The sequence below is a fragment of the Neovison vison genome, chromosome 5, assembly GCF_020171115.1.
Source record: "Neovison vison isolate M4711 chromosome 5, ASM_NN_V1, whole genome shotgun sequence".
NCBI classification, from domain to species: domain Eukaryota; kingdom Metazoa; phylum Chordata; class Mammalia; order Carnivora; family Mustelidae; genus Neogale; species Neogale vison.
In genome coordinates, this window is record NC_058095.1 from 57,867,773 (window position 1) to 57,894,844 (window position 27,072).

Below are 27,072 nucleotides of genomic sequence, written 5' to 3' on the forward strand. Positions count from 1 at the left end.
GGCTGTCCCCCTAGCTCAGGGTCTGCAGTGAAAAGATCGGTCCCTCGAGGGATAGGCAGCAGGGACAAGGCACCCATGACTGGGATGGACCCAGGACATTTGGGTCTAGGTGGTTGGGGATGCAGCACTATCCTGTGAGTTTCAGCTGTCACTGGGCAGGGTGCAGGGACCAGGCAGGCCAGGTCCAGGGCTGGATGCCTCTCAGAGAACAGGCAGGCATTTCCCAGCTGTGTGCTCATACCAGGGGCAAGGGGGACCACTCAGGTGGAGTGGGGGCCGGCGGGAGCTTAAGTGAGCCCATACTACCAGAGAAGAGCTGCCGAGAGGAGGGTGACCCCCCTTTCTGCAGAATGTACGACTTATCAAGCCTCTGACCGAGGGCCAGGTCTCTGGACTCAGGTCCTCCCGCACACGGCCATCTTTGGTCTCGTGACCAAGGACACGCCACGCTGGGTGGTGCTTTGACTCTCCCTGTGTCCATCTCTGCCCACGGAGGGTCCCGCCGTGCCCTCAGAGGGCAGGAGACCCTGGGATTCCCCTTCCACGGGCCCACTCTCTCCTTTTCCCTCAGTGAAACCTCAGGCTTAGGGAAGGGCCCCATTGCCAACCCTAATTCCCTCCCCCTCCGACAGGGAGAGCAAGAGCCCGGCCAGCTGGCCACCCTGCTCTCTTGTCACCCAGAACAGAGGGCATCTTTCAACCCGGAACTCCCCGAAGCTCCTGCGGGCTGGGGGTCCTCAGGACGCCCACCGCACCGTTCGGCCCTGGCACTAGCGCGCACGCACACATGCAGCGCCCTCCACTCACACACACCGGGTGCTTGCAGCCCACGGAGGAGCCAAAGAAAGGCCCTGCCCTCCTGACATCACATTCACACCTCTCTGGACCCTAACGGGTGCCTTCCAGCCCGATAACGTCCCATGCCTCCCCACTCCTACCCTACTCCCCAGACCTGGTCTGGGGGCTCGGAGCCCGGTCACTGAGGAAAGCAGCGGGAGCTGCTACTGGGTCTGAAGGCAGTTCCCAAAGTAGAGCCTGCAAATGTCCCAGCGTCATGGCAGCAAGCCCGGGAACGCGGACTTGGGCGTGCGACAGGTGCGCACTCACACACGCGCCCCTCCTCCCCATGGGGCTGCGGCTGTTCACTCACCGTCTCCCTCGCGGGCACACGACTTCCCCAAGCAGACGGACGCCTAGCACACTGCGGGGTGGCCGGAACTCCCCCCGCAGCCATGAGGCACGGTCACTTGGGCCCGGCACCCAAATGACCAGTGCCAGAAGCAAACGGGTCGCACGCGGCCTGCGGCCCTGGAGCCTCCCCACTACGGGCCCATTCACGCAACGTGCAGCCGCAGTTCAGGGCTTGAGGGGGGGCGGTACTTTATCGACGTAACGCGCAGCCGCAGTTGAAAGCTTTGGGGCGTTTATTGAGAGCGGGTTCAGGTACCATCTGGGTGCTGGGCTTCTCTGCGGCGCTGGCAGGCATCACAGCTGGTGTGCCCCTTACTGCCACTAGTTGGTGGGCCAGACGGCCACGACCACAATCGCCACCAGCAGTAGCAAAATCACCATGATCATCCCTGGAAAAGACAAGCATGAGAGACGGCTTCAGTGACTCATGCTGGAAGGGCATGACGTAGCCTGTGACCTACCTTTGCGGGGGACAGGGAAATGTGGCTCTGCTTTCGGCTTGCACTGATGAAACACCGAGAAAGCAAAGGGCATTAGGGTCTGCAGGGAAAGGTTAAATCTAGAATCCACTGTCTCCACTGGCTACATGGCTCTGCCTTCTTGAACTCAAGATGCTTAGGTCACACATTGGCAAAAGCATCCAATGGAGGGCCGCCTGGGTGGCTCGGTGGGTTAAGGGTCTGCCTTCAGTTCAAGGTCATGATCTGGGGGACCTGAGCCAGCCCAGGGTCCCTCAAGGGTCAGGCTCCCTGCTCAGCGAGGAGCCGCTTCTCCCTCTCCCTCTGGCCCTCCCCTCCATTCGTGCTTTCTTGCTCTCTCAAAAAATTAAAATCTTAAAAAATTTAAAAAATAGATATCCAGTGGAGGGATTCCTGCAAAGTCAGCACTGGATACACATTTGCTCTCTCAAGGGTCTCCTGAGTTACTGAAGCCCCCAGAGGGAAGTGAGGAGCACACGAGGTAAAGCAAGTGAACATGTCTAGGAAGTAACAGGTGACTCAAATGTGTAGGATCACGTGGTTCTGTGGCCCCGAGATGGAGAGGCTGTTTCCAGAAAGGCTAGTCCCAGGAGTTCAACTCCCGATGCTCTTACAGGAAGCGCCCCCAGCACGTTATGCATCTTATTAACTAAATACCCACTGGCCACACGGGGCTCCTTACATTTCAATGAATTGAAATAAAATATAGTAGAGAGCTCAGTTTCTCAGCTCCACTAACCATATCTCAAGTGCTCAAGGGTCCCATGTGACCCATGGCTACCATGTCGGACACAGACAATTGGTGAACTTTCCGCTGGACAGAAGTGATGGAAGGTATGGAGGTGGGATTACATCACTGGTTGCTGCACCCCTAGCTTCCACAATGGCGCCTGGAGCGGATTCAATGCCCGTTTGTTGAATAAATGGGTGAACGGTCACTCAGTGTGTCCTCAACACTCACCCTACCCTCGGACAGCTTCCCACACTGGGAGTTCTGCTCTCCCTTCTTCTGGACTCGGTTTTGTTAAGTTAGATTTTTCTGGGAAACTGCCCACTTTTTCTGAGTGTTCAAAAATACTGGTGTAAAACCGTTCATTACGTTCTCTTAGAACACTAGGCTGTACCCGTGCTCTTCTTTTTGTCTCTAACGTGATATATCTGGACATTCCTCTTCCTGATTAGCGCTGCCTCAAGGTGCCTCTTTTGATCACCTCTTCCAAGAACGGGTTCTGATGCTGTTGGTCATGTCCCCTCATTTCCTGTTTAAATTTCTGCATCTGTATTCCTTAATCCTAGAACTCATAGGTTTTCTTTGGATTCACTCTACTGTTCTTTGAACTGAAAGTCAGCTCATTCATTTTCCATCTTTCTTCTAAATATTGTCCCTCTACACCTACAACTTTCTGTTTTAAGATTTTATTTTCAAGTAATCTCTAACACCCAACATGGGGCTCGAACTCAGGCCCCTGAGAGCAAGAGTTGCACATTCCATCCACTGAGGCAGGCGGCTGCCCCTGTCTACAATTTTTGGTGGGAAATAATTTCACTGCTGTTAGTTTCTAAGTTCTATGTATTTTAGATTTTTCAGCAATTTCTTCTTTGGCCCAACAATTACTCAGAAATGTGTTTTAAAATTTCTGGTTACAATGGAATATGCTTATCCAATATATTTTTTTTAAAATATGAGATAATCATATAGTGTATTTTGATGTGAAAATACCTGTGATTTTACAGGTGACAAAGCCACCAGGACTACAAACAATAACGTGGTTCATTGCCTGCATTCTTAACTGAAGAAAAGGCTGTATCTCAGTTTTCCCACCCAGTTCATAGATGCCCTGAATTCCCTCCACAGACCTTCAGGGTTCAATGTAGCTCAAGTAGTGAGCATTTTATTTTATCTTTTAAAGATTTATTTACTGGGCACCTGGGTGGCTCAGCTGGTTATGCATCCACCTTTGGCTCAGGTCATCATCTTGAGGATCACGAGACTGAGTCCTGTGTCAGGCTCCCTGCTCACTGGGGAGTCTGCTTCTCCCGCGCCCTCTGACCCTCCTCCCCGGCTTGTGCACTCTCTCTCTGGTCTCAAATAAATAAATCTTTTTAAAATTTTTAAAATAAACATTTATTTATTTATTTCGCAGAGAGACAGGGGAGGGGCGGAGGGAGAGAATCCCAAGCAGACTCCTCGCTGAGGGCAGAGCCTGACTCCGGGCTCGAGCTCATGGACCCTGAGATCATGACCCGAGCCAAAATCAAGACTTGGATGCTCAAGCGAGTGACGCACCCAGGCACCCCAAGTGGTGTGCTCTTTAAACTCAACCATTGTAAAGCACAGCATGGGCACAGTGTCGAATATTAAGAAGGCACATAAAAATATATAGCAGGCTTCCCTGTCATCTCCGTGACAGTGGATGATTTTTTCCTAAAACCCCCCTTTTCTCTAATGATCTGATCTTTTGCAAGTACTCCCTCTTGGGACCTACGAATTCTCCCCAACTTCGTACAGACATTAACCCAAGCCTCTCCATCAGGAGCCAGCAAACTGTGGTCCCCCTGGCTGCTGGTCTGTTTTTGTACAACCCCCGAGCCAAGAATGGTTTGTACATTTTTAAGGGCTGTCAAAGAAGACAAAGAGAAGCTGTGATGCACCGTCTGTGGTCTGCAAAGCCTAAACTCTTTACTATCCGGTCTTTCACAGAAGTCTGCGGATCCCTGCTCTCTATCACTAGGGCCGATAACGACCCAGCTGCAGCCTCAGTTCCTCCACGCAGGCTCTGGTTTCCAGCTCTCTCTCCCATTTCTCTCCTCTGGGGATTTCCTCTCTTCCTTGTCAATTTGGCTCTGCATCAGCATTTGAGGGGCGGGCTGTGATATTTTATCTTGCGTTTCAAGACGTGTGTAGTAAGATGCACGAGTGTGCATAGGTGAACGTTATCTCAGCCCATCTTCCGGCCAGAGCCAGAAGAACAAATCTCCTCTTCCTTTATTTCTGCCTCCAGAAATATCTTTATGTTGACCAAAAGCTCCCCCTGGGCAGGAATCCCACCACCTCATGGCTGGGCTGAGAGATCGTCCTGCTTAGGATCAGGGACCCAGCATGGAACTGGAGGACACAGAAGGATTGAGGAGCACTGGGGGGCACCTGCTAGCACTCCAGAATGCAGGGTAACCCCAAAGACAAGGGGGTGGCCTGGGTGCTGAGAAAAGATGGGAGACAAGGCATGGTGTTCAGTTACGGCTGCTAAGGCAGGATTGGAGCTGGGGGAACACTTAGGGCCCAGAGGCTGGTTGTGCAGCAGCAGGGGTACTGGACTGGAGGGAAGGGGGATGGCCAATGGAGAGGCTGACACCAGGACCCCTGAGATTCACAGCGGGCAGTGACAAGCACAGCGGAACAAGAGACCGGAGCGAGGAGATGGAGGACAGAGACTGGCTGAGAAGAAACCACATGCCGGGTTTGAGCTCATACACGATCACAGGGAAGGGGCCTCCCGGCTCCGGTGGCTACTGCTGCCTCCCACCTGGGCCCACCTGCCACCGCTCTGCCCAATGCCTTCCCTGCAGCTGAGCTGGAGCGTAAACCAGATCAGGTTACTGGCAGCCTTGCAACTCTCAGAGGCCTCAGCAGAAATCCAAACTCTTTACGGGGGGCCTCGCACGCTCTGCGTCCGGCTACCCCGGCAGCCATTCTCTGCGCCGGCTCCAGACACACACCCTTCAGTTTCCTCAATGGCCAGGGTGACGCTCCTTCCTGTCCCTCTTGGCCCACGTGCTCCCTACTCCTCCCCCAGAACCCAGTGTCAATGTCACTTCCTCAAGGACCTTCTCCCCAGCGTCCCATGAACCATGCTGGGGCTGTCCCTTCCACGGCCTCGCAATGCCCCCTTCTTCCGTCATGATTTAGGTGCTCAGACACTGTCTGTCTCCACCATGGGCCCCCGAGAGTCCGACACAGGGGCTGCGCCAGTCCAGCTCCCCTCCACAGTGCCCCGTCCCCAGGCCCTTTGTTGTTGTTGTTGTTTTTATATATATATACAAATGAATTAATGTATCGACTATCAGGAAGGGACGAGAAGAACCAATAAGAAAGGCAAAGCAGGAACAGTCAACAGAGAGAGAGAAGCTGAGAACATGTGTCAAGGAAGCCAAAGAAAGAGAAGACTGTAAAGGCAGCAATCAAGAGACACCGCACAGACACCAGGAGGCCAGACAGAAGCTTCTGGGCTGGGAGTCCTTCGATGGGACAATTTAGTAGCCCGGTGGGTGGGCCTCCTAGATCACTCTTAATACCGCAATTCCTCTGTAAGGCGGCAATGATTCTATCTTGGACGCTGTGAGTCGCACAACGTGCCACAGGAGAGGTGACACAGGCACCCTGACACCCGCGCCAGCCGGAAACGCAGAGAGCGAGCACCTTGATGTCATGGGCTCAGCTGGGCTCCTGTCCAGCGATGAGAGAGGCCCTAAGGCCGAGTGACAGGTACATCTTTTATATTTTCAAGCCTTTCAGAGCAAACAGGGGCCCTCTGGCCGCGACATTTTCAGCAGCTTTCGCTAAACGGGTGTGCACGGACCGTCAAGTGAGGAAGTCCTCTCAAGACGGCAAGTGACAGTGACAAGCCAAGGCCAGCGCAGCCTTTGGGATGCTCCCGGTCAGAGAGCAGGTGTTCACAGACCTTCCCACACAGCAACGCTTTCTCTTTAAGAGTCTGGCCTTCTTGGAGCCAGGCCACAGCTCTGGCACCTTCCTTGAATGGAGTCTCTCTTCTCTAGAGGATGTTTCGGGAAGAGTGACCAAGGCTCGTTCTGAAGCCAGGGAGGGCTGAGCCGCACCGTGCACAGAATACGTGGATGCGGGAACCAGCCCGGAAGTCCAGGTGGGACACCTCCCCCCAACTCAGCTCCACCTCATCCCCTTTCTCTGCACCCGTGGGGCCAGTGCAGGGGGGATCCCGGTCCCCGACACAAAGGGGGGCTTCTCAGGTACAGGGGCCCCAGGCACGTTGGGACTCGAAAACAGGGATACAGAGCTTTGACTCGGTTTTCTCTTCTCTTTCTCCTTCCTCCTTCCCTCCTTTACAGTCTGTATGGTGGAAACTTTCAGAGACCTGAGTGGACAGGCGGGTGTACTGCATGGGCACAGGGATCAGATGATGGCCAGTCTGGTTTCACCTGTGCCCTCCCCTGCACCCTGAACCCCAGACATACTTCCTCTCCCACTCCCACTCCATCAAAAGCATCAGAGATAAAGAATCATTAACACAAGTCACCACCACACAGAAGGCGATTTGCCTTTCCTTCAAGACAGAGGCAGGGAAAGCCTCCAGCCCTGGAGACACAGGAAAGTGACTGTGGCCTAGAGGTCCCAGCAGGAGACCATGTGGCCTAAGGGAATAGTATTCAGTCACAGTGGGGTGGGGGAGAGAGAGAGAGAGAGAGAACTTCCTTCTTTTGCCTCAGAGTGGTATGTAAACCTCAGGGGGTCTGCTCATCTGTCCCCCAGCTACAGAGATGTGTGACATTTCAGAAGGAGGAAAGACAGCTGAACTTCTGGGAACCTGCCAACTTCTGGAACAATGAAGGCTCTCTACCCCCACCCCAGGCACAGAAACACCTGGCAAGGCTCCTGACCACGGCACCCCTCCTGCCGAACCCCGCGCGCTCCCGTGCGCCGCGCTGCCTGTCCCACACCCAGGTGCCCCTCACAGGGCCAGGCATGGGCGCCAGAGGCCCAATCGTGGAAAAAAATGGCCATTTCCTTTGGTCAGTCTACCAGATGGGGATTACTCAACCACTTACAATATTTACAAGTCCAGCTCATGGCAATTAAAGAAAGATGTAGGAAAACAAACTCCTTTCAGACTGGGAAGGCACATGAAATGCAGTTCTCTCCAGAACTTCTGAAGAGTGTTCATCGGGATTCATGGCCTGTATTTTTTCCAGTGAAACACTGGAAACCTGCAAAGTAATGGGCACTGTGTTGCCAATGCATCTGCCCCGGGTGAGGGTAGGTCACGGCTCTTGGTGCTTGAGGAAGAGGGAGGGGAGGCAGAGGGAGGGGAAGGAGAGGGAAAGGAAGAAGAGGAGGAGGAAGGGGAGGAAAAAGGGAAGGGGAGGAGGAGACAAGGAGGAGGAAGAGAAGGAGGGAGAGGAGGAAGAAGTGGTGGAAAAAGAAGGAAGGGGAGGAAAAGAGGAGGAGTGGAGGAGGAGGAACATGGACTGTCTTCTTGGGAGAGTGAGAGCAGACAGCACAGACTACTTCCCCCTCAGCGCTCAGCTCAGCTGTAGGGATGCGGGGCTAAGCACAGTGGGAGAGTAGGGGTGCAGGGTAGCAGGGAGGGGCATGCAAAGGGCCGCATTATCTGAAGTTTCCTGATCTGATCACAGGAGAGCAGCACTGGTTGCTTGTGACTGTCCCCGCATCCCTATACCCTTTGCTCCTGTGAGCACCTCTCCCACAGTGAACAGCCTCCGGAGCTCTAGCCTAGACATCTAGGCAAGACCCCCGCGGCTGGCTGGGTTTTTTCCCCCGGGGGTGCCTGTTGACAGGTGACATTTGCTTATGCATTAAGCAGTGGGTTCTCCCTGATCAAACAGATTTCTTGCAGCAGACTCCTGAGCTGAGATGGGGAGCAAGCCAGAGAAAAGACAAAACTGGAATATTTGTTTTCTAAAGTTCATGTAAATGTTCCCTTTAATCCCATTACTGGGCAAATAAGCTGAGAAAAGAGTAGACACCCAGCAGAGAAGGTGAACATATTTACAATCTGAGCGTCAGACCAGAGGGCACAGAACGGCAGGTGCCCTTGGGACCCCATGCGGGAGCTGGGTGCGAGGCGGCATGGGGTGGGCTCCCCAACAGCCTTCTTGCCCGCAGCCTGGAGCTCAGCTGGCCCAGGAGACAGCCACTCCCCTCCCCTGCCACTCCGCTTTCCTGGCGCATTTCCGCAGACAGCGCTTCTATTAAAATCCTGAGCATGAGTCTTCTGTTCTGACTTTGGTTCTGTTTTCACCTGGCATTCAACACATCCCCGGGGTTTCTTCTCTGCTTTGGAGGGTGAACCCCCCGGGCAGCACTAGTGGGCTCCGTCCCCTCAACAGACCTCCCGTCTCCCTCTCCCTTCTGCTTCTGCCCTCCGCCCCCCTGTCACCCTCTGCAGGGACACAGCCTGGGACCCTCCACGGACCCCGCTTCCTCTAGGCTGGCAGCACACTGCCCCTGGAGCCAGAGACACTCCAAGAGGCAGGCCAGTGCCCTTAAACCTCCTCCACCATTCAATGCCTGTGTTAGATATTAATATTCCTTCCATTAGGCCGGACGATCTGCAGCAACAGGGATGGCGCGGTCTGGTGTGGGGGCAGCGGTGCGGGCCCGGGGGTCAGGGAGGCCCGATCTCCATGCCTTTATGGTGAGCTCAGTTCCACCCTCTGTCAAAGCCCCGGATACCGACTTCCTAGGTGCATGGGGAGGACTCAGTGAGATGAGGTGTGGGAGGCTCCCTGGGGGCGAATCTGGCAGCCCTTTACCGCAGAGCGAAGACACTAATTATTCCTGCATCCGGACCCGGGACCCACGGCTGGAGCAGGGGGCCTCCAAGCAGCACCTGCGGCACAATGTCCCAGAGAGAGCCAGGCTCAGGCCTGACGACAGAGCCCAGATGCCATTCATCCCCAAAGGGAAGGGAGGGGAGCAGAACCAGAGGGGACACCTGGATGACATTTCGTGCAGACACGAAGTCCCGCTCCAGCCACAGCTCGGCCGTGGTGACGGGTGTCCAGGAAAGGCTGGAAGTTTAGGGTGGGGTACCTGGCCGCAGCCGTTCGGGTCCTGAGCACAGGAAGGGCAGCTGGGCTGGGCTGGGCGCAGGCTGCAAGGCGAGCGGAGCCAGGTGAGTGGACGCCAGGTGACAGGAGCAGCGGGCTCTGGGGTCGGCAGGGGTGGTGGTGGTGGTATGAACAGTGCTGGGGGTGGAGGCCCTGTGAGGGGGCCAGGTCAGAGCGGGGGCAGCACCAAGGCCAGGGTCACGGGCCCAAGGACTTAGAGACGTACAAACCAAACCCAAGGGGAACCTAGAAGGTCTGCAGAAAGCCTGACTTCGAAGCCGTGCCAGGCCCTGGAAGCCCATCAGCCCTGAGGGTGGTGGGGGACACCAGGCACCCCAGTGGCACCAGCATAAGGCATTACGAGTAACGGCAGCGTGGTGAGAACAGAAGGAACACAGAGGAAAGGCAGCTGTCCACGCCGCGAGACATGGGCTCAGAACGTACCATGCCCCGGTCCTATGCTGTTCCCACCAGGAGTCAGCAGGGCAGGCAAAGCAACATTCCCCCCCTGCTTTGGAGGTGAGGAAGTGGGGGCTCACAGGTCAGCCCTGCCCTGCCCTGACGGGAGCCCCAGGAAGGCTGCGGGCCAACAGCCCAGCTAGCTCTGGGCACATGGCCACGTTCCCTGGGAGGGAGCCCTGTGGGGCCGGGCCTGGCTGGGGACCAGGCTCACCAGGGGACCCAACCCAGGTGACAGTGGGAGGCCGTGTCTGTGATGCCAAGTGACAGACTCAGAGAAACACATGAGAAGGCAAAGGATTGGCCTGGAATTAGCCTGTGCTTTGGTTCTGACCGAAAACCAAGAAATTTAGATGAAACAGGTCTTAACGTTGCCTTGGCATTTATGTCACTCTGAATGTCTGTCTTCGCCTTTGGACAGGATCATGGCCCCAGGACAGCACCTGGGCCCACGTGACCAAACCCTGGCTCCTGCGGGAAAGATGAGCTTCCTGAAGGTACTGTGCTCTTCTCAGGAGTGGCTCTGGAAGGGGCAAGCCCAGAGTCCCATGAGGGGGTCTGTCCCGGATATGTGCTGGGGTGATGTGGGGAGGAGAAAGGGGCACCTTCCTCACCCTGCCCTATGAAGCTTCAGGCCCCATCTGGGGACAATCTGTCTCCCTGGTCCCCAGGCTGCCACCCCATCTCAATACGGACGAGAGGTAATGCGTCACATCCACAGAGAACCTGGAAGAACGTCATTCTGGAGAGAAGGCAGGAGACTGGGGGGAAGGAGGATGGTGTGGGGAGACATCTGGGGGCCAGAGAGACCCAGCAGCCTCGGCAGGAAGCAGGAATGGGGAAGGTGGCCTGACAGGAGTGGGGGATGGGGCGAAAGAGGGGCTTGCCTCGAAACAGGAAATTGAAAGGAATTAAGACGGCAATAGCTGGGAGGAGCCGGCTGCAGGCCTAGGGGAAGGCGGGTTCCCGGGCTCCGGGCTCCAGGGACCAGACCTCTATCTCACTGGGCATCAGGCGTCTCTGTCACAGCCACGAGGCCCCTGTGAGGCCAACACCTGATGTTTGCTTGGGACAGGACAGTGTATGTCACTAGCCAGGGCACATCATGTCGCAACCAAGGCGTCAGACCTGTGGGTTGGGCTGTTCTGATGGGTGGCCGACCCTGGGCAGATCTGACCACAGGGTAAGGGTCTGGCCAAGAGAGCCAGAGTTCCTCGCACCAGAACCTTCTGTGGGGCAGGTCCGACGGGAGCAAAGACACGTGTGTGGCTCTGCGTGGGCCCCAGGTCTCAGGAGAGGGGCAGAAAATCAACCCCCTCCCACAAAAAAAACAAGAACACTTGGCCGATGACAGCGCTCCTTGGAGGGGGTATGCACAAATTCAGCTAGTCCTGCTGCTCCCCGAACAAAAGATGCAGACGAGTTCCTCGGCTCCATTTGTGTTCTGAACGCGTTACTCAGTTCCCTCCCCCGATGTCCGGCAAATCACCACAATCCAACAGCAGAACTCTGCTGTAGAGAGACGACCTTTCCCATCAGCCATCAAAAGCCGCCTCTCTTGAGTCATCAGGGCAATAATTTAATGCCCACTCTCGGGCGCATCACTATTGGCTAAGAGATATCCCCTCGCTGTGCCGCGGGGTCCCCCTGGGAAAACGAGCCTGTCTGGAATCTGGCAGAAATTCAAGTGCCTTTGAAAAGACAGTCAGGAACTCTGTTATGGATATGTTGTTTTGACAATTCCCTCTTGACTAAGTGTCAAAAGATTTCTGGATGGCTCCACCCGGGCTACGGATTCAGCATTACGAACCCCTCTGTTGGTGCTGCCTGCATTGGGAGACGTCACCTGGCATCAATTAGGGAGACCGAGCCGGGCGACCAGAGTGGGCTGCGGCCCAAGCTCTAAGTCAAGTACAGAAAGGGCGGGCACGGAGCTATGGCCATCCAGAGGCTACTTTTTCAATACAGCAGATGCTGGGCCCTCTGAAAAAAAAAATTTTTTTTTTAAAGTAAATTATGTGCCTGAGATGCGGAAGCCCAGAGTAGTATATTTGAACCGAGGCTCTGAGTTCCAAACCCCAGGAAAACATGCCCCTGGGAGGGGTGGGGACAGCTACGTGTCTGTTCAACTTGGCGTGAGGCCATGTGAGGCTCCCAGGCTCTCCTGTCCACGAACCGCAAAGCTTGGACTGAGCGGAGTTGGGGCTCAGTCACCACAATGGTGACACTGTGGACGGGTGGCTGACAAAATGGGCCTGGAGGTCCCCGGCTGGGCCGTGTTTCCGACTCTTCCTGGCTCAGTTATCCCTTAGAATCCCACTAGTCACCTGACAGCATTCAAACAAATGACGCGTTCTTTAACCTATACGAGCCAGAGCCCTTTCCTCTGACTACTTCTTCTTCTTCTTTTTTTTTTAAAAGATTTTATTTATTTGACAGAGAGGGAGATCACAAGTAGGCAGAGAGGCAGGCAGGGAAAGGGGAAGCAGGTTCCATGCTGAGCGAGAGCCCAACGCAGGGCTCGATCCTAGGACGTTGAAATTATGACCTGGACTGAAGGCAGAGGCTTTAACCCACTGAGCCACCCAGGTGCCCCTTCTCCTCTGACTTCTAACTGGGACCTTTCAGGAAAGAGATCATCAGCAAAAGTAACTGCCTCTGATTTGGGAACGTGGAAGGGCGATCCAAGGAAATAGCTCGCCAGGAAGAGGCCTTCTCAGACACTCTCTCGCAGTCATGCCTCCAGTGACATCACAGACGTTCTCAGGGTAACGCCATCAGTGCTGTCCTGAAGAGACAAAGTGAGCAGGAGACGCCTGGAGGTTCTGCGGCAAGAGGAACTGGGAGCAGAGGTCGGGGCAGGAGAGCCCCCCCTCCTGTCAATGAGGCGAACAAGAACCCCTTGGATGGGGTGAGTGAGTTGCTTGGAGCCTTTCCCTTGGGGACACCTCCTGCCCCAGAGTACACCGTGGACGGGCCCGTGGAGGGTGTGGGTCAACCAGACCCACACTGTGGACGCACACCATTCCGGCCACCACTGAGCTCCTAATGAGAGCCACGTCTGTCCCCATGAGCGGTGCTAGGCACTCTATCCTCATCACGTGTGTGACAGGCTGACGTGCTCAGTAAATGTTTGATTGACAAGGTAACAGAAGGCTCCCACTCCTGGGTGGCCAGGAAAGTGAAAACAATACCCAGAGCTTCTAGATTCTACTTCTTTACAATGGATTTTGATTGAATTTTTACAAAGATTTTATTTATCTGAGAGAGAAAGAGAGAGCATGAGCAGGGGGGAGGTGGGGAAGGGCAGAGGGAGATGGAGAAGCCAGACTCCCCACCCGGCAGGGAGCCCCACGTGGGGCTCGATCCTAGGACCTGACCATGACCTGAGCTGAAGGCAGATGCCCAGCAGAGCCACCCAGGCACTCCTGCATGTCGATCTATTTAACAAACATCAATCAATCCATCTACAGAGTGCCAGGCACTGCTCTAGTCACTGGGGAGAGGACAGTGAAAAAAAAGACAAAAGTCCCTGTTCTCACTGAGCGTCTATTTACACCTGTGCGTGCTCACATGCATGTGTTCACCTGCGTGTGCCTGACTGCTGGGAGGATACAGCGGGTAAAGACAGACAAAACCCAAAATAAGTAAATGACATTGTGTACTCAGAGGTGCAAAGTGCTACAGAAAGGTGAGTGCTTGCTGGCAGCTCAGAGGCATGGATCCCTTCCCTCCAGCTCCAGGGGCAAAAGCAGGAGCGGGTGCTAATACTTTCCATAAACGGCCATCCCACAGTGGGATCTGGAAACGCGCTGCAGGTCAGATGAGTGTGCCTTCCTACGGGGCATCAGGGAACGGCCACCAGTGAACGCTAATGACAGGTAAGGTCAGCAACAACATATGACAGAAGTTGGCTGGAACGATGGGTGACGTCACGACATGTGGAAACAGAAAGCGAACTGATCAGGGAGTGCAGAGAAGACAGGCTGGCGAGGCTGACCTTATCAGGGGGTCCCCGGCACTTTCCAGGACAGGATGCCCTGGCTGGCGAAGGCTGGAAGCCACGCCGTCTCCGGGGACGTGTGGTTTAACACGTGGTCTGACACGAAGGAGCCGTACGCGGCTTCTCCAATGGCGGCGGTTCCCCACACGACCTGTTCTGACAACTCTGTGCCCAAATGAACATCAGAAACGGATGACTGCTGTCTTTTGGGGGGGGAGGTTCACTTTCAAGTAGCACTGCCCCCCCCCCACCCTGCTGCTGCTTGCTAAAATCTAAAGGAAGTCCACATTCTGGTGGCAGGAGGAGGAGGAGGAGGGAGGAAGTGCCAGGGGTCACCAGAAGTCTAGAAGAATCGGGGTGAATGCATTTCAGGGGGATCGTTAGTGCTACTTCTGGGGCATTGGGCGGACAGCCACTCTGTCAACCCCAAGGCTGTGTCTATCCCCCCAATCCTGTCCCCCAACCTCAGCGCTCCTTTGGCCTCCAAAATGACACGGACCATGTATAACCAAGAGCCACAGAGAGCCACGCTCCCCAGCCTACGGCATGTACTCAATGGACATCAACTGCCCTGACTCCTGCTTGAAATGGTTCTGGCTACAAAAGGGGCCTTCACAGTCTGCACTCTTTGAACAGAAGACACTCTGGTCGGCATCCTGTCTGCAAATCACTCTGGTTGCCAGGGCCGCCATATCTGTCCACCACACGACACCAACACCAGGAGGAAGGGGGACCCCTGAGAAGGATGGGACCACCCTCCGTCACTTTCAAGCATGCTACCACAAACAGAGATTTTGAAATGTGCACTCATGCAAAATTCCCCAACAGCCTGGATGACTGTGTGAAAATGCCCATGTTAAGCAGCAGCTCTTTCTGCTCATGGGTCCCGTCCCTGTGCTTTTTTTTTTTTTTTTGGTGCACCAAGGATGGCACAAGAATTCCTTCTTGGCCGTTGGCTCTGGACCTCATCTCCATTCCCAAGCTGCATCATATGGTGCGTGAACCTGGGGCTTTGCATCTTTCCACCTGGGCTTGGAGCCATGGTGCATGCTTGAATACTTTCTGTGGTCCCGTGGCGGTCTCTATGTTCAGCATGGAGTCTGCTTGAGATTCTCTGTCTCCCTCCTTCTCTGCCTCTCCCCCTGCTTGTGTGCACACACACAAGCACGCGCGCGCTCTCTCTCAAATAAACTCTTTTAAAAAATACCCTCCTTAAGAGTACTTCCAGGGACGCCTGGGTGGCTCAGTGGGTTAAAACCTCTGCCTTCGGCTCAGGTCATGATCCCGGGGTCCTGGGATCAAGCCTTACGTTGGGCTCTCTGCTCAGTGGGGAGCCTGCTTCCTCCTCTCTCTCTGCCTGTCTCTCTGCCTACTTGTGATCTCTTTCTCTCTGTCAAATAAATAAATAAAATCGTAAAAAAAAAAAAAAGAATGGAGGTTTATATCAGTTTGGGGGATAAGGCAAACTAGGGAGGTCCTCCCCTGCAGGTGGTCATTGTGGAAGAGGCTTCATGAGACTTGAAAGATACAGTCTGAGAAAGGCATCTTGATGACACAACTGAGTGTCCCAGGTGCCCTGTAGGCTGTTTCCGCCAACACCAGGTATGTGCCCAAGGTCAGGAGCCACGCACAGAACAGACCTGCCCTTCAGACTCATATTGTGGGCACAGAAAATAAAAGGCTATTGGAGGATAACACAATGATGCCATCAGCTTCTCCAGACCCAGTCTTTTTGGAAACAAGTAGAACAGAGGATCCAGAATGTCAGATTTGGCTTTGAACTATTTGCTGACTTACACTGAACTTGGTCTTGTCAGATAACTTCAGCAACCATTTCGAGGCCAAACAGCAGAGCTGAGTTACGACACGCTGCCAGTGCGAGGATCTGGTTTTCCCACCTTGGCCACTGCCACTAGGTGCGCCATGATCTCACACCTCCTGCTAAGCTTGGCACGGGGCTGTTCACACTGCCCTGTAGCCCTCCACGGTTTCCACACACCCAGCACGCAGACACTGGCTTTTGGCCTCAGCTCAAAAACGTTCCCTTCCCAGTGATACCGCCTCTCCCGTGCCCAAGGCACCCAAGGACTGCTTTTCCCTGGCTGCTTCTGCCAAGGACTATCCCGAACACACACGTTACAGAAATTAGTTCATCACTAGCGTAAACTAACAATCGGTCGGGTTCATGGAAAGCACAGCCCTTCCCTGATCGTCTGTAAATTCTTGAGAGGACAGACAGGCCACGCACTGCCATGACTCTAGTCCCCGTGATGCTATCCACAGGTGCCCAGCACAGATGTCGTACAATGCGCACTTTCTGCATCACGCACTTGTGTTTTGGTTGACGGAAAAAAGCTCGTCGTTTAGACTCAAATACTGGTTGCGTGGGGGTATGGAGAGTCAGCGGTGGGGAATTCAAACAGCGCTTTTACTTGGTGATAATTAACGTGGAGATATTCTAGCAGCTAGACTCGTACTCCGCACAGACTAAGCACTCAATGAGTATGTGTTGAATGAATGAATGAACGAACGAATGGAAGAGGATAAGCTACCCACAGAACGGGTTACTAGGGAGTGTTGGTTCTAAAGAACTGAAGGGGATACGAGTAAGTACAGCTGGTCCTGCCAAACTCAAAATCAATATATTACCCCAAGTGGTGAATATCGGAATATAAAATTCCAGAAGAACATATTCTACTAGGTTCCCGCAGATAGATCCACGGTCACATTCTCTCGAAATGCCGGGATTGTACCAGAGGCTCAGGGCTTCTTTTTAACACGGAGGACTTGGACTCAGCTAAGTGGATCCTCTGTATTGCACGAACAGCCCACATCTTACTCATTCTCTGTAACTTTCAATCCCTCTCTATTCGCGGACATTCCTGAGGAGGAAATCACTAGAAGTGGCCTAATAACGGAGACACCATGCTGGTGTTCCAACACTGTCACTCCTGCCTGATCGCTGGAGAGTCCGTCCCACCAGGGGGAGACGGTTCAAGAGGAGACTTTTGATCCCCGCCTCACACCTGCTGAGTCCAGATCTCTGGAGGTGGGACCCAGGAAGCTGGGGGCGTCACCAATCCCTCCACGCCACCCTTCGGGCACTAACATTTGAGAACGGTGTCTTAGAAGGCAGAATCAAGAGCTCACCAGAAGCTCTCCAGCCCCTAAAGTAAAAAGTCAACTATGAACATGCCAGCAACGGCTGTGCTTTCGCTGGGCACTGTGAAGATGAAGGGACGGGGTCCGCAGCTAGTAGGAAGGCCACTGTCCTGGTGGGCAAAGCGGGCACCCAACGACTTCCTGCTGATGACAGGCACCCTGGCAAGGAAGGGGTATACAGCCAGGAATGTGTCCGATGTACAAAAATCACCGGCTGTCGCAAGGCCCCTGCCCCATTTCCTCCCGACAGAGAGAGGTCTGCTCTGCGGAGGTCTGCAGGACCACAGCAGCAGGTGGGATGGCCAAGACTGCCTTGCTTCGAACACAAGGAACCATCTCCATGACTTTCCAGTTACCATCGGGTGGTAACTTTACCAGTTACCAGTTAGCCAGACTTTCCAGTTACCATCGGGTGGACCCAGATGGTCTGCGCCACTCAGCAACATTGACTCTCCCTCCTCGTGGGAGCCTGAGGGAAGGCCCAAGACAGAAAGAAGCACCAGTGAGGACAAGGACAGCAGGAAGGAGCTGGGATGATTCCAGCTTCCGACGCGATGGCTGGAGGCGACGGGGCCGCTATGATGCTCACTCTCCTGTGTGGCGGGTCCTGATCTTGGCCAACGCCCGTATTTCTAGCGCACCCGAAGAACAAAGATTCACCTGCCTGCAGGCACTGGGCACATCGGCGTGGGGTGGTAAGTCCACCGGCGGCGCTCCGTCACCCACACACAGCCCCCAGCCCTCCCAGACGGTGCCCCGGAGCTGGCCCGCTGGAGAGCTGGTTTCAAAGCTTGGGCAGCCCCTGTGTTAGCAGCCTTCCTCCAGCATGGTGGGTAAGGAAATGAGAGAGGGAATGTCTAATGATTAGTTCCTTATGGCCCTCACATTCTTGAAGTGGATTCTTTACGCCCGCTGGAACGCTTCTGCATTCTTGATAGCGGGACCGTAATATAAGTCCCTTCCTTTCGGAGCGCTGTCTTTTATTGACACACTAAAATACCCTCGGAGCAAGAGATGCCCCCCCTCCTCACACACCCCTCCATCACCATGGCCAAGCTCCCTACGCCCGCCATTCCTCGTTCTCTTTCTAAGAATGCAATAAACATTTCAGCACGGTCCTTTCAATCCGCATTATTTATAATATTCTGAACATCCATCGAGCCTGACTAGAACGCTAAGTAATAAATCAAACTTAACAACAACAAAAAAGGAAAGGGTGGGGGGCGGATCGCCCTCTGGCAAGGCTAAAGCCTGAGCCGGTTCGTTCCCCAAAGGGCTTAGTTATGTTAGGAAAAGTGAGATGGGGATGAGACTCGGGGTTTAGAATGACACTGAGGCAGGAACTGGAATCTATAGGCATAATCATAACTTTGTATAAATCTCAAACAAACTTACTTCTCTGGGGTGTCATGAGGATAAATGAGATACGTGGGAAGCATTCGGGATACCTCGAATGAAACCAAATGGAGCCCAGTTCTCCTTTCTGGGTCCAAAAGGTCGTCATCTTGAAATGAAGAGGCTGAAAGCCTTCCTCCTCCCCTGGAGTTCCAGTCTTTGCTCATTAATGTCCCCTCTACCAGTTTGGATGGGGGTGTCTGGGGGGAGTCCTGAAGTGAGGCCCCAGGGGCCACCCTCGGGGCCATCCCCACCTCCACCATCACTCCCCTGTCCCCGGAGGACCAAGCCAGGCCACACACAGTCAGAAGTCTCTCCCTGGAAGGATTCTGCTCCAGCCTGGGGGGTAGGAGGCGGAACTTGTCCCCCACCCATACTGCCTGGCGCTACGCAGGTTTATACCGTCTGACTTTCTCCTTGCAGAGGCAGAATCTGGCTTAAGAGCTCGCTGATGATTTCAAAATTTATCTAAACAAACGTGGAGGCCAGCATCAGCTCTTGGCTAATTGCATAATTGGCCTGAGGCCTCGCTGCCTTGGCGACTTCCCGCTCATTCCGAATCTCGCCCTGGAAACCCAAGCCGCTCAGCCTCACCACGGAGCAGGCCTATGTTTACGTGGTCAGACCTCAGCTTGGTGGCCCTGCAGGCGCGGAGTCTGACGGGCTCTGCGATCTGCTCTAAGTGGTCCCTGTCTATGGCTTCTGGGAGTGGGGGGAGCTGCTGCCTTTCTGGGCTCGTTCAGCAGCACGAGTGTGAGATGGGAGTCACTGAGTCATGACCCGCACTGTATCATCTCGGTCTCTTGCTGCTTCAGGAGAAATGACCAGAACCCGCGGGTCATGGGACTTCTCTGCAAGAGAGCCACTTTTCCTATTAAGATGGTCAAACTTGCCAAGGAGTCTGGTGGCTCTGCCATGCTGTCACTCTGCATTTTGACCTCATCTGCCCTTGTTCTATGACTGACGGGGCTTCCTGTTCCGATTTGTCACCTGCCTGCTGGACTAGGTCTCCGTAAGGTCTCGACCAACGTTCTAGAAGGGATCTGATACGGGCTTTGTTGTGTTCACCCACTGCTACCAGTAAGTGTCCCCCCCAAACTCCCAAATTTATGGATGATATCCATATTTGCTTTTAAAAAGTCCCGTAAAATTCAATTTTTTTTTCTTACAAAATCCCTAGGTCACAGGGACCCCCAAAGTCTTTGTTATGTGACGACTATGGTCGGTGATCTACTGAAATGTTTGCTTCTGATCACAGACACCCTTCCGTGCTAGAAGGACTGAGTGGCTGACCCAGATCTCTCGGGTCTCCTCCCTTGCAAGTGTCCACTCTCACTCCACACTTCATGGGGAGTCCTTTCCCTTGGCTCCTAACTCCGAGTCTGGGCTCTTCTACGCTCTGAGCTCCCCCGACATTAAACAGATGATCCCAGGAACCACTGCCTCTCTCTGCCTCTCCCACCTTCAACCGCTTAACACATGCTTTTGTCTTATCTTTACTCGGATGGGGTCAACACGTAAGGAGTGTTGAAGCCCATGGTTTTGCAGCCAGATGGCCTGGGTTCAAATCCTGACTGTCCCACTCCCTGTGGGCGAGCTTCTCCACCTGTCTGGGCCTCACCTGCAGAATGGGGATAACAGTAGTATGTGTATTTGTTGGGTACGGTCCCTGTAATGCAATATAGAGCTTGATAAACCTCTGTTTTCCCAGTTACAAAGGCTTTACCAGACGTGTTTCATGGTATGCTTACAGCCCCTTCAAATGGGCTCTGTTTTGATCCAGGTTCTGGCTGACAATGAGCCACGCTTATATTTCAGGATACTACCCATCGAGCCCTAGTGACTTGGGCACACAGAGGTCAGCTGATCCAGGCTGGCCAGCAGCTTCTGACCCAGCACATGAAGCTGAGTTGAGTGAAAAGATTCTTTTCTCTTTTTGAACTAGGAAATAAGGACCAATGCGGACTTGCTAGGTGTCCTTATAATAAACCTACCTTTGTGGATGGTCATAATACGAGCAGGTCTCTGTTCATTTGTGCCCACTGGAAAGATCCTCCAAGGAACAAAAGCTTAATTCATATACAGCTCATCTATGTCACACTGCAGATACATGCACTTAAAAGACCAGATTCTGATTCAGGGAACAAATTTCTAGTGGCAAAATTTGGGGTCATCAGCAAAATGGCTGGAAGGCTTTCTGTCCCTTTTGAAATAGACTTTTTAGGCCATCGGTGAAATACCTAAGACTTGAACAAAATTGGTCTTAGCCCCCTTTTAATATCAACCCCTATTTCAAATCCAGATGCTACAACGTCCATACATTTAATCAGGATGAAAGTTGTTTTTGGTTTTTGTTGTTGTTGTTGTTGTTGTTGTTTTAAATCAACAGAGTTCACAGGTGAAAGTCTTCATGAGTTAAGGTGAGTACAGAGCAAACCCTTTCCTGGTTAACTTCCTTGTCACTCTGGAGAACGTCTCTACCAAAGCCTGGAGCTTTCTGGAGCTAGGGATGTGGGAGGAGGTATAAGAGAAGAAACAGCCAGAAATGACAGCTGGTGAGGGTTAATGAGGACCCATGATGGGGTCCACGCGGAACAGAGAGAAGAGAGCCAGTCATCCTCCACCCATCAATGCACTCTAAGCCGGGTACCATGTTAGATGCTGGGAATAGACCAATGTTCAAGGTGGATGCCATACCTGGCCCCAAGGTTATTACATGTTAATGGGGGAGGCAGACATTCAAATAATCACACAGTGAAATTACCACAGATCATAGACAAATGTGACCAAAGAAACAAATGAGGTGTTGTGATAAGAAGTATGTTAATGTTGTGGTCAGATGAAGGCTCTAGTCACAAGACAAGGTGGGCAAAGACTAGCCCGGCTGGAGGGAGCAGTAAGCATGGGACACGTGGGGATCTCATGGCATGGAGAGAAAGACACCAACCGTGGCTGGAACTGGCCGATGAGAAGGACAGAAATCAAGATGAGTTTGGTAAGAAGGCCGGGGGCTAAGTTTTACATGGTCTTGGGGCTCACGGTCAGGAGCTGGGTTTCATTCCGAGCACAAGGGAAGCCACTGGCTAGGATTAAGCAGGGGAGGAGCAACAACTCATTTATGTTATACAGTCACTCATGCCACTCTGTGGAGCCTGGACGGCAGGGTCCAGCCTCGGGGTACAGGTCAAGTCAACAAGACCCTGAGGAAACCAATACAGACAGCAACCAGGTGGGAGGGGGGCTGTGATGGAAGGAGGGGAAGCAAGATTTCTACCTTGAATAACTGGTTCGTGGGGTGCCATGCACTGAAACGGAGAAAACCAGTGGCTTCTGGATTGGCTGCAGCGGGATTTTGGTTGAAAGCTCACGTAAGCATGTGGGTGTGCGGCAGAAACCTGGAGCTCTCAGCAGACAGGTCTTGGTTGGTGAGGGAGAGATGGGTGCAGATCAGAAGGCCAAAGAAGACCTTCGGGAGGAAACGTCATGGGAGAGGCAGAGCAGCAGGGACAGAAGAGGAGCAGCAGCAGAAGGAGGTGAAGGCAGGCAGCGGAGGGAGGGAACGCAGAGCTTCGGGACTTGGGAGATGAGGGCCAAGGGTCGGTGGAGGGGGACCGAAGGAAGATGTCTGGTTCTGTCACTACCTTCTGACAGCAGCAGCAGCAACAGCCAGAACTTACTGAGGGTCTTCCGCGTGCCAAGCTTTGTGACCACGGTCTCAGATACACCATCTCTACGGCCAGAACCGCGAACGGACACCATCACGATGATGAGGACGATGGCGATGATGAGCATGACAATGACGATGATGATGATGATGATGGAACCCGAAGCTCAGAAGAGTTGAACAACTGTTCTAAGGTTTCCCAGCTCTCCAGTGTTGGGAACTGAACGCAAGTGTGACTAGCTCCAACCGTCAGAGTCCTAGAGACTGTGTATTAGTACAAAGACCAAAAACACACCTTTCAGGTCATTTCTGCTTCCCTGGCCAGCTGCCTTGTTCCAGGCAAGCAACTATGGACTTCTCACCGTCTTCCTGCCACAGAGCAATCCAATGTCCCCCCTCCCCCAGCACCCCCGCTTGCTCCCTTCAGGAGCCCAAGTCAATGCCCTTCCTAACTGCCAACTCAAAGCCAAACCATATCTGTTCCTCGGTTTCCCTTCAGGAACTAGAAGAGACCAGATGCTTGCGTGTGGATGACGAAGTGCCTGACCTGGAAATAACAAAATAACCAATAGAAAACCTCTCTGAACTGAAGACGCCAGTTAGCAAATAGACTGAACAATGAAACCCCTTCTTATGAAGCAGTCATAAACACCAGAAAACACACGAAGAAAAGCTTATTAGCAACTAGTAAATGGAGAGTAAAGGAATGAAGGAAAATGGACAGGACTGGTATCTTGGAAGTTCTGTAACTTTACTGAGGGCCATGAAGGGAAATTCAAATGGAGAGAGAGAGAGATGTCCCATATTCCTAGATGGGAAGGTTTAATGCTCTGTACCAGTCAACTCTCTCCAAACTCATACGAACATTAATTTGGTTATATTAAAAAAATAGCAACATGGTGTTCCAGGAACCTGCCAAATTATGGTACAACTGGACTATCCCCATCTTGCAGATTAGGAACCCAAGGGCTCAGGGGAAGAAAGTGGAGTAGATTTTAGGGAAGTTAAGGCGGAAGCACAAAAAGATACCTGCATGATGTTCACTGCAGTTTGTGTGGCCGTGTGTGGGCAGAGGAGAAGAGCAGATCACAGGGGCCCTAAGCACTGTCACAAGGAACATGGGCTGTGGGGAATCTCTGGAAGGCTTAGCGGGGGCAGCAGTGGGACAGGCTGGTAAGAGCAAGTCCGTGGTTTACAAAGCCCACCCTGGTTTCAGTGTGGAGAAGGCACGTGAAGGGGCAGATCTGCAGACAAGGAGGTGAGTCAGGGAGCAACAGGAGGTCCCAGAAGGAGACAGAAGGACAGAAGGACAGGGGCACCCAGCTTCCATAGGCACCGAGGATGGAGAACTCACACGAGTTGGCATTGGATGGGATATGGCCGGCTGAGCGAGAGGGAAGAGCCAGGGATGACTCCCGAGTGTCTGGCGTGAGAAACGGAATGGGCAGTGGGTTTGCTCATCCAAACAGAAGACAGAGAAGGAAAAGCAGGGCTGAGAGGATCATGAGCCCAAGTCTGGACATCCTGGGGGTTATTTCAAGCAAGTCTGACAGCACAGTACTGCTATAATCCACTGGGATTATAGAGAATTTATCTTTGGGGCTAGCAAGCCATTAGGGGAAAATGTCCTATTTGGGGGTGGGAGTTGGGAGGCAGAACACCACCTACTTTACGTACCCCAAATGTGAAGCAGGCACATAGCCTGGAGTGATAAAGCAGTGTAAGATCTTGGGGGTGAGTCTGGCGTCATGGCTGGTAAAAGCCTCCCAGAAAGACCCTCTCTGGGCTCTTCCCACACTCCTGTCGGAGGCCGAGTCTGCTGCGGCTTCACGGTTTTCTCTCCTCTACCCCAGCACTCCCAGATATTTAGCTTATGCTTTTGTACATTTGACAAACTGTTGGTTGGCACTTGACACCTCTTTCTTTTCTTTTTTCTTTTCTTCCTGCCTCCCTTTTTTTTTTTTCTTTTTTAAGATTTTTATTTCTTGAGAGACAGAGAGAGAGAGAGCATGAGCAGCGGGGAAGAGGCAGAGGGAGAAGCAGACTCCCCACTGAGCAGGGAGCCCAATGTGGGACTCGATCCAGGACCCCGGGATCATGACTGGAGCCAAAGGCAGACGCTTAACTGGCTGAGCCACCTGGGCATCCCAACTGACGCCACCTTCTTACTATAATCTCCCTCCTCTCTAATATCAGAGTGTGTTCTCCTTCATTTGTCACATTCCTTCAGACGTGACACTGTTTCCGAGGATGGTAAGACAGCTGTCAAGAGGAACGCATGTGACTAAAGCCAACCTTTTTATTGATGACACAGGAATGTCTGTGGGGTCTGTTTTCTTAACCTGTAACCATCTTCATTGTCCTGATCCTTGCAGTTGGCTGTTCATCGTGGTGTTTGGAAAACAGGTCAGCCAAAGGAGAGCTAGCTTTTCCCCTCTGTTTGACACTCCTCTGGCCAACCTACAAGCTAGGGAGAGCAGAACCGAGGCGCTCTCGATCACCTGCGGCAGAATACCCACCCAGAGGAATACAAAGGAAATGGTCCAAGCAAGAGTTACACTCGCAAATCTGACTCCAGGAAATGAGAGAGTAGCTTTATGGGGATGTATTTTCTTTTTCTTTACCCAAACTACAGAAATGCATGTATCTGTCTTCTGGCAAATGGGTATCCCAGACATCAGCACAAGTGGAAGAAAGAGCTCGTCTGTGGTTGCTGTAGAGATTAGACAGGGACTCCCAGGGGGTCAGGGTGGGCGGTAGGGCATCCTCAAGAGGAAAAACGGGGTGTTCGTAAATACAGATCCCTGAACTGTGACCCTGGGTGATAAGCATCTGAGAGACTTACCTTACAAAGCTCACAGGGCAGCCCAGGGTAACGTGGGAACCCCACACCATCAGAGAATATTTTTGATGCTGACAAAAAGTTGTGGATAATTAGAACTTACAAGAAGGAGTTTTCTCCCTTTCTATAAATATTTAACCTTCTGTGTTTGCAATAAAAATTCTCTGAGTTTGCATTTCATGGGGTGAAGATATCAACTCAAGCAAAGTGCTCAGTGTGCCAAGCTTCCAACGGAGAGCTTTGGCGACGCATGGAACGGTTCCCTTCATTCTCGAAGCTTAAACGGCGCGCGTCTTTTAAAATTTAAAAACAATTTTCTTGAGCAGCTAAATGTTTCCAACAACTTCTGTCTGGAGGGACTAAATGAGAGTTCCTTTTATTTTCTAGAGTCATTTTATTAATCAAACGCAAAAAGGCCATCCATTCAGCGGAGCCTGGTGGAAACAGTAACCCTGAATAATATTCAAGGATTTTCTTTTGAAGCTGAGAGCCGGCAATTACTGTACTGCAAAAGACTATTTTACTATGGTACATTTCCTCAGGAGAGGAAATGATTTTTGAGAATACTGAAGCCTTTTTTATTCTAAAGCAGGCCAGCAACACCTGTACACAATCTTTCTAGACAACAATAAGACTTTTCTGAGGTTTCTTGTCATGACCATTTAATTTAATAGCGCCGAGAGTTTAAACAGGACACTAATACCTCAGTTAGCTGGCACGATTGGCGAACTGGGGATTCCAGTTAACTTAATTTTTCCATCAACTAATAGGAACCCATTTATGCAATGAAATTTCCTCACCAGGATACAGGGGATCTGGACATCTCTTTGCAGGTATGTACAATTTCATGTTTTGTCTCTCGGACTGACATTTTTTTTTTTAAGAAGAAAAAAAAATCAGCATTTTTGCCCTTCCATAAATCTTCAAATTAATACACCAGTAATCAAGCACATGTGAGAGGCCTCTCCAAAAGGGGGGAGGAGGTTAAATTTCACACTGATAGTCTCCAGCTAAAGAAAATAAACTTAGCAAGTGAAATAAAATATATTCCTCCAAATCTGTGTAGCATTCATTTCACGTGCTACACATCGACCTGCACCTGGGGAGACAGAGATACACAATACATGTTTATTCGGACCCTAGAGGCTCACAGTTTACATACAGGCGAAGTTGAGAACTTCAGAAGACGCCAGAAGTGACAGGTGTTTTAAAATTTTTTTCTTTAAAAGTGTAAAAAGCTACTCTTGCTTTTGAGAAGTCAAGGCAAGTGAAATGTACTTTTTGAAATGATTAGTGGAAAGAAAATAAATTTAGAATTATCCCTAGATCTTTTTTTCCACCAGCGGAAAATAAGGACGGACTTTTTATCTTGACCTCAGCTTGGCAGAATTAGAAAGCTTCAAAGATTCTCAGAATGGTGGGGCGCCTGGGTGCTCAGTCGGTTAAGCTTCCGACTCCTGATTTCGGCTCAGGTCAGGACGTCGGGGCTGTGAGATAGAGCCCAGCATCGGGTTCCATGCTCAGTGGGGAGGCTGGGACTCTGTCTCTCCCTCTGCTCTTCCCCTGCTCTCTTGCTCGCTCTGTCTCTCTCAAATAAATAAATCTTAAAAAAAACAAACAAAAAACCCCCGATTCTCAGAAATGTGACAGGCAAACGGGGAAAAGTAACTAAAGGTACTTTCTGGCATGATTTGCCTGGGGCCCAAAGACCCCAGTCTTCCTCAGTCTTTCTAGTTTCTAGGTCTTGTACTTGTCTTTTAATTACCAGATGCAAAGTCTTTCCAAGTCATGGGTGGGTCTTGATTTCTTTTCTCTGATGGTTTCCAGCAGGCAACCTTGGCCTCGGGATCTTAAGTTTTCTGGAATGCTAGGTTCCCTTCTCCCTGCTTCCCGGGGCCCCGCCCTGCTGGAGATCCCGAGCCAGGGGATCTGGGATGGGGCTCAGGAATTTGTATTTTTAGAAAGATTATCATGTGATTCTTATCATTAAGGAAGTTTGAAAAATATGTCCCTGGATAAGACGATCTGCCTAAGAATCATGGGGGGGTGG

The 27,072-nt window shown here is 52.3% G+C and overlaps 1 protein-coding gene across 2 annotated transcripts in view; it reads right to left on the minus strand.

Annotated features, from left to right (window-relative positions):
• Window positions 1-1,406: 1,406 nt before the first annotated feature.
• The window catches only part of STX8 (syntaxin 8), a 246,147-nt gene continuing 220,481 nt past the window's right edge, over window positions 1,407-27,072 (minus strand). Inside the window, exon 8 of one of the 2 annotated variants that reach the window (XM_044249085.1) lies at window positions 1,407-1,580. In XM_044249085.1, coding sequence (XP_044105020.1) covers window positions 1,513-1,580 — 68 coding nt within the window. In that variant the 3' untranslated portion in view covers window positions 1,407-1,512. Of the gene's footprint in view, window positions 1,581-12,704; window positions 12,745-27,072 lie in introns of those variants that run through there. The other variant, XM_044249084.1, reaches the window with a different exon arrangement.